Source organism: Callospermophilus lateralis, chromosome X, assembly GCF_048772815.1.
Source record: "Callospermophilus lateralis isolate mCalLat2 chromosome X, mCalLat2.hap1, whole genome shotgun sequence".
Lineage (NCBI taxonomy): Eukaryota > Metazoa > Chordata > Mammalia > Rodentia > Sciuridae > Callospermophilus > Callospermophilus lateralis.
The window spans coordinates 51,763,876-51,776,718 of record NC_135325.1 but is presented as its reverse complement, the minus strand read 5'-3'; the positions used below and the strand labels follow the sequence as shown (position 1 = coordinate 51,776,718).

Genomic DNA, 12,843 nt, shown 5'->3' with positions numbered 1-12,843 from the left:
GTCCATATGTTAAAAGGCTTGGTCTTCAGCCTACAGTACTATTGAGAAGTGATGAAATGAAGAGATAGGACCTAGTTGGAAGAAGTTAGATGACTGGAGACATACCCATAAAGGAAATATTGGGAACCTGGCTACTTCCTCTTTCTCTCTTTCCTTGTTCTTTAGGCAACGTAAGGTGAATAGACCTCCTTGTCACACATTCCTGCCATGATGTACTACCATTCTACAGGCCCCAAAACAATAGGCCAATTGACCATGATTGAAACCTCTAAAAATGTCAGCCAAAATAAATCTTTCAACTTTTTAAGTTGATTTGTCTCCGGTATTATATCAATAATAGGACGCTGACTGACAACAATTTGCATTATGAAAAGTTTCCATTTCAACATAAATTTAGTATCTGTTTAATGAGGTCATAAGGAAGCAAACTGGTTTTTTTAAAATTTGTTCTAATTAGTTATACCTGACAGTAGAACACATTTTGACACATACATAAATGGAGTATAAACTTCTCATTCTTCTGGTTGCACGTGGGCAAAATGTGTTTTAATAGGTACTCTAAGTAATACTTTCTACACGCTAAAGTTTAAGAATAATTATTTTGTGGTTTTCTGTTGTATGAATGTATCACAATTTATTTGCCCATTTTGCCTTGGCCATTTGAATTGTTTCCAACCCAATTGATAACATAAAGTAGCATGATATTAGCATTCAGTATAGTTCTCCACAAAGCCTAGAGTTTCCTTTAAAGTATATACCCATGAGTAAAATTGTTGGGTGATTGGGTATGACCAAGTTCAACTTTATCAAGTAATATCAAACTATTACCCACAGTGGTTGCTCAAGTCTCAACAACAACAACAAAAAAAAAACAGGAATAAAGAGAAATTCCTTGGGGCTGGGGCTGTAGCTCAGTGGTAGAGCACTTGCCTCACATGTCTGAGGCACTGGGGATGATCCTCAGCACCACATAAAAATAAATAAAGATATTGTGTGTCCATCTACAACTAAAAAAAAAAAAATTAAAAAGAGGAATTCCTCAACCTAATAAAGGGCATCTATAAAAAAAACCTACATCTAACACAACATTTAGTAGTTAAATACTGAAAGCTCTACCCCTGAGACCAGAAACCAGAAAGGTATATCTGCTCTTGCTACTTCTATTCAACAGTTTAACAGATATTCTTGCCAGGGAAATTAAGAAAAAGAAGGCAAAAAGATTGGAAAGAAAGAAGTAAAATGATCTCTATTTGTAGATGATTTGATTCCTGTATATACAAAATCCTAAGAAATCCAATAAAAAAATTATTAATGCTAAAAAAAGTTTAACAAAGTTGCAACAAATAACATCAATTTTTGAAAAGTCAGCTGTATTGCTATGTACTAGCAACAATCCAAAAATGAGCTTAATAAAATAAATTAATTCCATTTAAAGCATCAGAAAGAATAAAATATATAGCAATAAAGAAAATAAAGGGCAGAAATTATGCATTGAAAACTACAAGATATTATTGAAAGAAATTAAAACCTATGTAAATTTTCCTAAATTTGAAGAATTAATATTATTAAGATGGCTATAATCCCTAAATTGATCTTCAGGTTCAACAGAAGCCCATTCCAATTCCAAGGTGGCTTTTTTATATAAAACAACAAGCTGACCTCAAAATATGAAAATGCAAGAGATCCAGAAGATCTAGAACAATTCTGAAAAGTAAAAAATAACAATTCTGAAAAATAACAATTCTGAAAGTTGGGCTGTGGGTATAGCTCAGTTGGGAGAGTGCTTGTCTTGCATGCACAAGTCCCTGGGTTCAATCCCCAGCATGCATAAATAAATAAATAAATAAATAAATAAAGGAAGTCATGCATATGAAACTGTTTCTCATTATACTTTTGATTTGCATTCCCTAGTTAATGATGTTGAACATTTTTTTTCCATGCGTTTATTGGCCATTGGCACATATTTTTGGAGAAATTTCTATTTTGAACCTTCACCCATTTTCACTTGTGTTGTTCTGTCTTCTTACTTAGCAGCAAGAATTTTATATATTCTGGGTAAGAGACATTTATTAGATGTATAATTTGCAAATATTTTTCCAGTCCTGTTGGAAGGATTGGATATGTTACCAAAAGCATGATGAAAAATGGGAAAAATGAAAATTTAAAAATGAACTTCATCAAAAGGTTTAGAGGAGGCCAGGTGCAGTGGCACACACCTGTAATTCCAGCCGCTCAGGAGGCTAAGGCAGGAGGATCATGAGTTCAAAGTCAGCCTCAGCAAAAGTGAGGTGCTAAGCAACTCAGTGAGACCCTGTTTCTAAATAAGATACAAAATAGGGCTGAGGATGTGGCTCAGTGACCAAGTGTCCCTGAGTTCAATCCCCAGTACACCCCCCCAAAAAATGGTTTAGAGGATGAAAACACAAGCTATAGACTAGGAAAAAATATTTCAAATCACATCTGTGATTATTATGGTTTGCATGTGAGGTGTCCCCCAAAAGCTCACATGTGAGACAATGCAAAATGGTTCAAAGGAAAAATGATCAGGTTGTAAGAGTCTGAAGCCAATCAGTGAATTAATCTCCTGATAGGGATTAATTCAATGGTAACTGAAGTGGTAGGGTGTAGCTGGAGGAGGTGGGAATTAGGGCGTGGCTCTGGTAGATATATTTGTATTTGGAGAGTGGAGTTTCTCTCTCTGCTTCCCTCTGCCACACTCTCCCACCATGATGTTCTTCTGCCTCACCTCAAGCCCTGAGGAATGGAGCCAGCCTTCTATGGACTAAGACCTCTGAAACAGTGAGCCCTCAAATAATCTTTTCCTCCTCTATAGTTGTTCTGGTAAAGTCCTTTAGTCACAGCAGTAAAAAAGCTGACAAAAACAGTGACAAAGAATTCTTATCTAGAACATACACTGAAATCTCAAAATTGACAGTAAAAAGGTGAACAATTCAATTATAAAACAGATAAGAAACATGAAGATACATTTCACCAAAGATGATATACAAAAAGTAAGATTTCCATGAAAAGGTATTCAATATCATTTTATTAGGAAAGTAGGAATTCAGACCAAAGTCCATAGGCAGTGGCATGTGCCTATAGTCCCTGCTACTTGGGAGGCCGAAGCAGGAGGATTGCTTGAGCCCAGGACTTTGAAGCCAGCCTGGGCAGCACAGTGAGACCTCATCTCAAAAAAAAGGGAAGAAAGAAAGAAAGAAATATTACCACATCAGAAAAGCAAAATTTTTAAAAATACTGATTACCTAGTCCTAGCAAGAATGAAGAGAAAATGAAATCTCAAAAAATGTTGGTAAAGGGATGGGGTTGAAGCTCAGCAGTGGAATGCTCACCTAGCACAAGGCCCTGGGTTCGATCCTCAGCACCACATAAAAATAAATAAATAAATAAGTAAAATAAAGGTATTGTGTTCAACTACAACTAAAAAATAAATACTAAAAAAAATTTTTTTAATGTTGGTACAGCCAGGCATGGTGGCACACGGGTATCCCCCCACAAAAAAATGTTGGTACAAATGCAAACTGGTACAGCTTCTCTGAAAAGAGTCTTACATTGCTTAATAACTAAATAGCTCAACAACTGCAAATCTGAGCATTTCACCTCAGAGAAATGAAAATTTGTATCCAAGCCAGGTGTGGTGGTGCATGCCTGTAATCCCAGTGACTTGGAAGGCTGAGACAGGAGAATTACAAGTTCAAGGCCATCCTCAGCAACTTAGCAAGGCCCTAAGTAACTCAGACTGTATCTCAAAATAAAAATAAATAAATAAATAAATAAATAAATAAAGGCTTAGGATATAACTCAGTGGTCAATCACTCCTGGATTCAATCACTAGTAATGAGAGACAGACACATACACACATAGAAAATTTATGTCCATACAAAAACCCATTAAAAATGTTCATAGCAGTTTAATTTCTAATAGCCAACACTTAGGAAACATAAAATTCTTTAATAGGTGTAGGTGAACAGTTAAACTGTGTTGCACCTTTAATATGCATTACTCAAACAATAAAAAGACATCAACTATTGATGTATTTGTATATTTTGACACCTTGGATGCCAGGCGTGGTGGCAGTGGCTCTGGAGGCTGAGGCAGGAGGATCGTGAGTTCAAAGCCAGCCTCAGCTAAGCAACTCAGTGAGACTCTATCTCTAAATAAGACACAAAATAGGGCTGGGATGTGGCTCAGTGGCCGAGTGCTCCTGAGTTCAATCTCTGGTACTCCGACCCAAAAAAGTATTGAAATCTTGGGTGTAAATAAAAGCCAATTTCAAAAGGTCATATAGTGTATGATTTTGTTTTATAACATTGTGGGGGGGGGGTTGTTTGTTTTTTCTGTACCAGGAATTAAACCCAGGGGCACTGTACCACTGGGTTACAGCCCTAGTCATTTCTCGTATTTTATTTTGAGAGAGGGTCTCACTAAATTGTCCAGGCTGGCCTCCAATTTACAATCTTTTTAACTGAGCCTCCTGGGTTGATGGGATTACAGATGAGCCAACAAGCTCAGAATTTTATATAACATCCTTGAAATGAAAAATTATAGACATGAAGAATAGAACACTGGCTGCTAGGGCTCAGGGCAATGGTTGGAGGGAACAAATATATGTATAAATATAAAGAAAGAGCATGAGAGAGATCTTTGGGTGATGAAATAGTTCTGGATCTTAACTGCAGTGATAATTACATAAATCCTAACATGGGATAAAATGACATAGAACTATATAACACACCTTGTGCCAATGTCAATTTACTGTTTTTCATATAGTTATATAGCAAGTAACTATTAAAAGGAAATTTGGTGAAGGGTACATAGGACCTCTTTTGAATTATTTTTATGGGAGAGTTAAATTTATTTTCAGAATCTTAACCATCATTGTTTTCATTTTATTCACTTTTTTCTTGGTATTATTTGTGTAATATCTTATGAATTTATAATTATTTCAAAATAAAAATTCCTGCAACATTTTAATCAATCAATTAATTAATTTTTGTGATGCTGAAGATAGTATCCAGAGCTTTATGGACGTTGGGCAAGCACTACCATTGAGCTATCCCCCCATTCCCTAAAACATTTTTTAAAAGAATGTGACATAAGGACACTTTCAAACATGTTTGAAATGTTGAAAACCCTCATCTAACAGGAGACCAGCATTACAAGAAACATTAGATCTCTGTGATGGTTAATATTGTCAACTTAATGGGGCCACTGAGTACCCAGATATTTGGTCAAAAATTATTCTGGGCATTTCTGGATGAGACTAAATTTTACATCGGTAGACTGTGTAAGGCAAATCCCCTTTATAATTTGAGTGTATCTTAGTTGATCAGTTAAAGAGCTGAGTAGAGAGGCCGGGATTGTGGCTCAGCAGTAGGGTGTTTGTCTAGCATGTGTGAGGCCCTGGGTTCGATCCTCAGCACCACATAAAAATAAATAAAGGTTTAAAAATTTTTTTAAAAAAAAGAGCTGAGGGAGGGGGGATAGCAGAGGATAGGAAAGGCAGCAGAATACAACAGACACTAGTATGGCAATATGTAAATCAGTGGATGTGTAACCTATGTGATTCTGCAATCCGTATACGGGGTAAAAATGGGAGTTCATAACCCACTTGAATCAAAGTGTGAAATATGATATATCAAGAACTATGTAATGTTATGAACAACCAACAATAAAAATTTAAAAAAAAAAGAGCTGAGTAGAATTAAAGGGCTGACTCTCCCCCAAACAAGAGAGAACTCTTCCTGACAGATGGCCTTCAAACTAAGATATCAGCTTTTTCTTACCTTCAGAGTTTAACTGCAATCTTCACTTTTCCCAGGTCTTGAGCCTGACAGCCTTCAGAACTACACCAGCAGCTCTCCTAGGTTTCCACCTTGCTGACTTACCCTGTAGACTTGCCTCTATAGTCACGTCAGTCATTTCCATAGAACAAATTCTCCCCTTTTCTCTCTTTCTCCCTGTTCCATCTCTCCCCATTCTACACACACACACACACACACACAAAATCATTGCTTCTGATTCTCTGAAGAACCCTGAATAATACAATGTTGTTCAAGGAGAAAAGTAACATAAGAAAAATAACACTTTTAAAATTTAAAAATATTTTATTTTTATTTATTTTTAAATTTTTTTTTAGTTATAGGTGGATGCAATATCCTGCCTCAAACAAAAATAACATAAAAATAAGCATAACGCAAGATAGAATTTGAATGTAGAAAAAGAAATAAAAATCACCTGAAATGATAACTACTGGTGGAAATAAATAAGATTTTTTCCTTATTATTTATATGTCTTTAAAAAGAAAATTAGTATTTAAACAAAATAATAAGATAGTATTGTAGTTTTATAAAATGAAATGTAAAATACATGACAATAAACCCATAAAGATTATGCTAGAAAAACTTTAAGTGTACCTTAGATAGGACAAATAAGAGGTCTATCATATAAGTTCAAGAAGTCTATCATACAAAATGGTGGCAACAGTTAAAAAGATACTGTGTTCTTGAAAAACGCTGAGTGGGTATAAAGTGTTCATACCACAAAAGTTATAACTATGTAAGGTAATATATGTTAATTAGTTAAATTTACTTATTCCAAAAGGCATAAATACTTTAAAACAATATGCCATGCATAGTTAAATACATACAACTTTTATCTGTCAATTGAAAATAGATAGGTAAATAATAAATATTATGATATATAAAGGTAGACCAAAGTAAAATGCATATGAACCCTAAAGAAACAACTAAAATAACAAAAATTATAATTAATAAGTCAATAAAATAAATACAATAGATACTCAAATAATTCCAAAAAGGAAAAAAAAGAGGGGGAAGAAGAATAAAGAACGATAAGAAGAAAATAAATAATAAGATGAGATCATAGACAGAAACTTAAAAATATCAGTAATCACATTGAATCTGTATATTCTGAACATCATAGTTAAAAACTAGAGATTGTCAGATTGGGTAAAGGAATAGATTACAACTATTTGCAGCTCCAAAGAAATGCAATTTAAATGAAAATACAAAGATCTGGGGATATAGCTCAGTTGGTAGAGTGCTTGTTTCCCATACACAAGATCCTGGTTTCAATCCCCAGTGCCACACACACAAAAAGAGATTTTTCCTAATATGCTCTAGGCCCTGTGCTCATCTTGAGCATAGTAAACAAAAAAATTAAATAAATGAAAAGTCATAAACAGGTAAAATGATGAAACAAGATATACCATGATATCATAAGAAAGCTGAAATAGTTATATTAATACAAGATAAAGTCAATCTAGAGACATAAATTTGTATTCTATTCATCAACAAGGAAAAAAAAAACTTTGAATGAATCTCAGAATAATTTTGCTCAGTAAAGAAGCCATAAGAGGCTGGGGCTGTAGCTCAGTGGTAGAGCACTCGCCTAGCATGTGCGAGGCCCTGGGTTCCATCCTCAGCACCACATATAAATAAATAAAGATATTGTATCTAACTATAACTAAAAAAATAAATAAACATTAAAAAAGAAGCCATAAAAAGAGTATATTCTCCGTGATTCCATTTATATATGACTCTACAAAATGAAAGCATATCAGTGGTTGCCTGGGGAAGGATGTGAGGGAAAGGTAATAAAAAGACATGAGGAAATTTGGGGAATGTTATATATACAGCCATCCCTCCATATCTAGAGGTATGAAATCTGCAGATTCAATCAACCATGGATAAAAAATTTGAAAAATTTACATCTGTCCTGAATAGGTACAGACAGTTTTCTTATCATTATTCCCTAAACAGTATAGTATAATCTATTTATACAGCATTTACATTTTATTCAGTATTTTAAGTAATTTAGAGATGATTTAAAGTATATGGAGGATGTACATAGGTTCCATGAAAATACTATACTATTTTATATAATGGATTTGAGCATCCACATTTTGGTATTTTTATGAAAGTCTAGGATCAATCCCCCAGGGATACTGAAGCATGACTACCTTCTTGATTGTGATGATTATTTCACAAGTATGTATGAATGCCAAAAGTCATCAAATTTTATACAATAAATACATAGGTTATTGTATGTCAATTATACCTTAACAAAACCATTAAAAGATGATTAAGGGTATCATCATTGAATTATAAATCAATGAAAAAGTAGAAAGATAAAAATCCAAACTGATAATATACAAATAAGTAAATAATATTAAGTAAATAGGAATGGAATAGAAGGGAGAAGTTATGCTTATAGATTTCTGAGTGCAAAGTGGAGGAAGTACTGAAGTTAGGAAATAATCATTTGGCAACAATCATACTAAAGACTGGTTCAAACAAGAATGCTAATTCTAAACAGAAATTTTAATAAAAAGCAAAACATGTATGATACATTGATTTCCCTAATTAACTGTTCTTTACTTGCAAGGGAAAAATAATAAGTAGGTAGTGAGGAAACTGGACAACACCTTTGACTAGCTGATCAATATTATCATCACAATGAGGAGCAGATGAGCATCATATGCCTCCAGATGTGAAGCTCTGAGAAGGGACATATGTAGCAATCTAGCTAGGAATGCATGATTTGAATTTAATCATGAGGAAACATCAGATAAACTCCAAATGAAGAACTTTCAGTTAAAACAAGATGGAATCTACTGTATTTTTCCAAATGGTCAATGACACAACACTCAAAGAAAAGCTGTGGAAAGTTCCAGATTATAGGAGACTAAAGAGACATAACAGATAAATGCAATACCTGATCCTGAACTTTTGGTTTTTTTTTTTTTTTTTTTTTTTTTTTTTTGGTACTAGGGATTGAATCCAGGGGTGCTTTACTACTGAGATACATCCTTGTTCCTTTTTATTTTAATTTTTTTTTTTTTAATTTTGAGACAGGTTTCAGTAAATTGCTGAGGCTGGCCTTGAACTCATGATCCTCCCACCTTAGCCTTCTGGGTCACTGAGATTACAGGCATGTACCACAATACCTAGCTAGACTAATATTTCATCAGAGGAAAAATGAAAATTCATTATTGAGGAGATATAGAGAGAAAGAAGTTGGGGAGAGGAGAGGGAAGGAAGAAGGAAAGGGAAGGCAAGTACCTCATAAGCTTGCGAAATATTTATAACAGGTGAACCTGGGTAAAATATACAGAGATGTTATTTGAACTATTTTTGTTCTTTCAACTTTTCTGTAAATTTGAAATTATTTCCAAATAAGCCTGTTTAAAGATGTATATTGCAACTGAAATCCTAATGTACCTATTTTAGCTATGTCAGGTTCAATAACTAGGCTATTATGTCATATGATGTGTCATGAGCAATGCAAGTGAATAATCACTACTCTAAAACTGCAACTTTTGCATCCAATGAACAAAAACAAAGATGCTGGCAGAAAAACATATAGTTAGTATGCAACTTCTTGAGTCATCTTGGTCCCTATTTTTTATTAGGACTTGCATCTTAGCAAATTAAATAAATGAGTAAAAGGATACAACTCTTGAAAATGTTCCTTAACATTTATACTTTTAAATTTAAAAAATATTTCAATATTAATAAAGGCTTTTCAGCATTAAATAGAGCCAGAGACAGACAGACAGGCATGTCTGTTTTATTCTTTTGTGGGCTGCTATAACAAGATACCATAAATTGTGTAACATATAAAAACATACATTTATTTCTCACAGTTCTGGGGGCTGGAAACTCCAAATTTAAAGTACTAGCTGATTCAGCTTTTGATAAGGGTCTGCTTCCTCAGAGACTGTTCATTCACACACAATGTATCCCCATATGGTAGAACATGCAACCAAGCACCCTTGGGCCTCTTTTATAAAGGTGCTAATTCCATTCTTCAAGAGAGATTCATTTCCCAAAGTCCTAAACTAGTACCATCACCTTAATGGTTAGGATTTCAATGTTTGAGTTTGGGGAGAACACAAACATTCAGATCATAACAATATATATTTTTTTATTTTCTGTTCTATAGAAGAGATTTGAATAATTTATTATTAAAAAAAGAAGAATACTGAAACAAATGTCTAAACTGGATTTTAAAATGTGAATTAAAGCTTTAAATTTTGAATACTGTATTAATATTCAAAAGTAAAACCTCTCATACCTTATTTGCTAGGATTATAGCGCTGAGGGCCTTTTCATAATATTCTCTGTCATCCCAATCCAAATAGGCAGTAGCTAGTAACCGTAGAACTTTAGCCTGCAATTAAAAATGAAATAAAACATTTAGCTGAAGGTTAAACTACAACACAGCAGCTCACAAGCACTTACATAGTGACAGGCATCTACTCAAATGTGTCTCCTGTATGAAATATCATTCCTTATGCAACTTCATAGTCTTGAGATACATCTTGTCATTATGGTACCCCATACCAAATATTGTCTATGAATCTTAAAGAAATGGCTATATTCCTGATTTATTAAAATATAATAATTATATTGGTGTAATTATTTTCTTAAAAATGCTTTAGTATTATCATCCCAAGTCTTTAAAAAAAAGTCAAGGAACAGGGCTGGAGTTGTGGCTCAGTGGTGGAGCACTCATCTAGCACATGCTAGGCCCTGGGTTTGATCCTCAGCACCACATAAAAATAAAGTAAAGGTATTGTGTCCAACTACAACTTAAATAAAATATTTTTTTAAAAAGGCAAATAAGGCATGATGATTTTTAATTTAATCAACTTAAAACCTACCGTCTAGGTAGCAGTTATTAGGCCTACATCAAAAGAGAAAGATATAATATGTCCCTCAAATGCTTTATAGCATAGTTAAAATTTAAAGCTGATTTATTGGATCAGGACATCCCCAACACCATTTTGGTATGAACAGATAAAACTTCCTATGGAGAGAATTTCTCCCAATTCAGCTACATTTTAAAATAAATAAAGCATCTCCTAATCAAGTCAGTTTCTCCAGCCAGGTCAGTGTTGATAAAACATATAATTCTAGTCAGTGTGAACATGTGCATCTATAGATTCACAATTTGAAAGAACCCAGCCCTACTTCAGTGAAATGCCTCTAAGTAAAATGAGGATAGCAGGACCACAGAAAGGTGATTTACTGATTTTTTAAAAAATTAAACACCTTAGTGTTATGCAAATATAGAGAAATATCATTTAGGATATCATATCTCTCTTTTGAATTCAAAAACTATAATGGATCTAATAAGATATATATGAAGTACTCAATGTCATTATTATTATGAAATAACTCTCTAAGAAGTTATAAGCTCCCTGGAGAACTTTTATGGAATAAATATGGCATTTCTGAGAACTACTGTAGCTCCAACTATTTTATAATAATAAAAGGGTCAAATCATCAGAAAGATGAAAATGGATGATTCTCAAAATTTATGTTAAGCAAATGAAATCATATGCAAAACAGCACATACTGAGTGATTCCATTTACACAAAGCTCAAGAACAGCCCAAAATAATTTATAATAAAAGAATAGTGTTAATTTTTCCCTTGAAAGAAATAAATATTGACTAGAACAGGTCCAAGGAAACTTTAGGGGTTGATAGAAGTTTCTGTATCTTTATCTCTATGATGGTCACAAGATTATATATTAAAATTCATTAAGCTGTACATTTAAGATTTATGCAGTTTACATAAATTAGACCTCAATAAAGTACTATTGGGATAAAAGAAAAACATAATGTTACTTCACCAAACTTCACAATATGAATATTCCATTTCAATCAGGTTTCTATGCTATTTTCCATCTTCATTTCCTCCTCAGATATTCTCTCATCTAAATCCCTTGCCTCCTGGAATCCTCTTCTTCCTCTTTTCTAACTGTATGATCCCCAAGTACAAAGCCTATTACCAAAAGGCTTATTCAACTACACTAGTTAACTTTGATGGACAACTTCTACATACTTCAGGTCAGTGTCACAAAGTTTTATCATTTATTTACCCAAATTGTTTCACTTGTACTAGTGCTTTTTAAATCTATTTTTGTAATTTTATGTGAAGTATATACACACAAAAAATTTAAAAATCTTAAGAGTACATCTCTTGAATGTTCACAAAGTGAACACGTTTAACAACAAAGAAATCAAGAAACAGCATTGGTTAGGGGGCAGTGGAGCTGCCTAATTAGCTGGGTTCAATTTCCAGCACTAAAAACAAAAAAGAAGGAAAGAAGGAAAACAAGAAAAGAAGCAGAGCATTAAAAGCAACAAGTGCACCTCATACTTCTTTTGAGATACTACTCCAAATAAGGATAACTTGATCCCTTGACTTTCAATATCATATATTAGTTTTGCCTGATTTTGGCATTTATACTTCTGGAATCATATAGTATGTGTTAAATAGTATCTTGCGTTTTTTTTGTTTTGTTTTGTTTTGTTTTTTGAGACAGGGTCTTGCTCTTGACCAGGCTGGTATCAAACTCCAAGGAAATCAGGGCTCAACTGATCTTCCTGTCTCAGCCTCTCAAGAAACTAACTACAAGCATATGCCACAACATATGCCATCATGACTAGCTTTTTTTAAAAGATTTTTTTAAAGATGGACACAATATCTTTATTTATTTTATTTATTTTTATGTGGTGCTGAGGATGGAACCCAGTGCCTCACATATGGGAGGCAAGCGCTCGACAACTAAACTATAACACCAGCCCACCATAACAAACTTTTATCTTGCTCTCTTTATTCAGCATTACATGTGAAAACATGCATATTGCTGCAATTACTATAGTACATTGATTATCATTGCTATATAATATTCCATTAAGTGACAATATCACTATATATCACCACATAAAAATGCATAATTATATTAGCATATAATTTTTAATTGTGGTAAAATACATCTTAGCTAT

The 12,843-nt window shown here is 33.5% G+C and overlaps 1 protein-coding gene across 2 annotated transcripts in view; it reads right to left on the bottom strand.

Moving 5' to 3' along the window:
- The window catches only part of Tex11 (testis expressed 11), a 285,555-nt gene that overhangs the window by 160,033 nt on the left and 112,679 nt on the right, over window positions 1-12,843 (bottom strand). For both annotated transcript variants that reach the window (XM_077106381.1, XM_077106382.1), the window contains one exon: window positions 10,120-10,215. In XM_077106381.1, coding sequence (XP_076962496.1) covers window positions 10,120-10,215 — 96 coding nt within the window. The remainder of the gene's footprint in view (window positions 1-10,119; window positions 10,216-12,843) is intronic.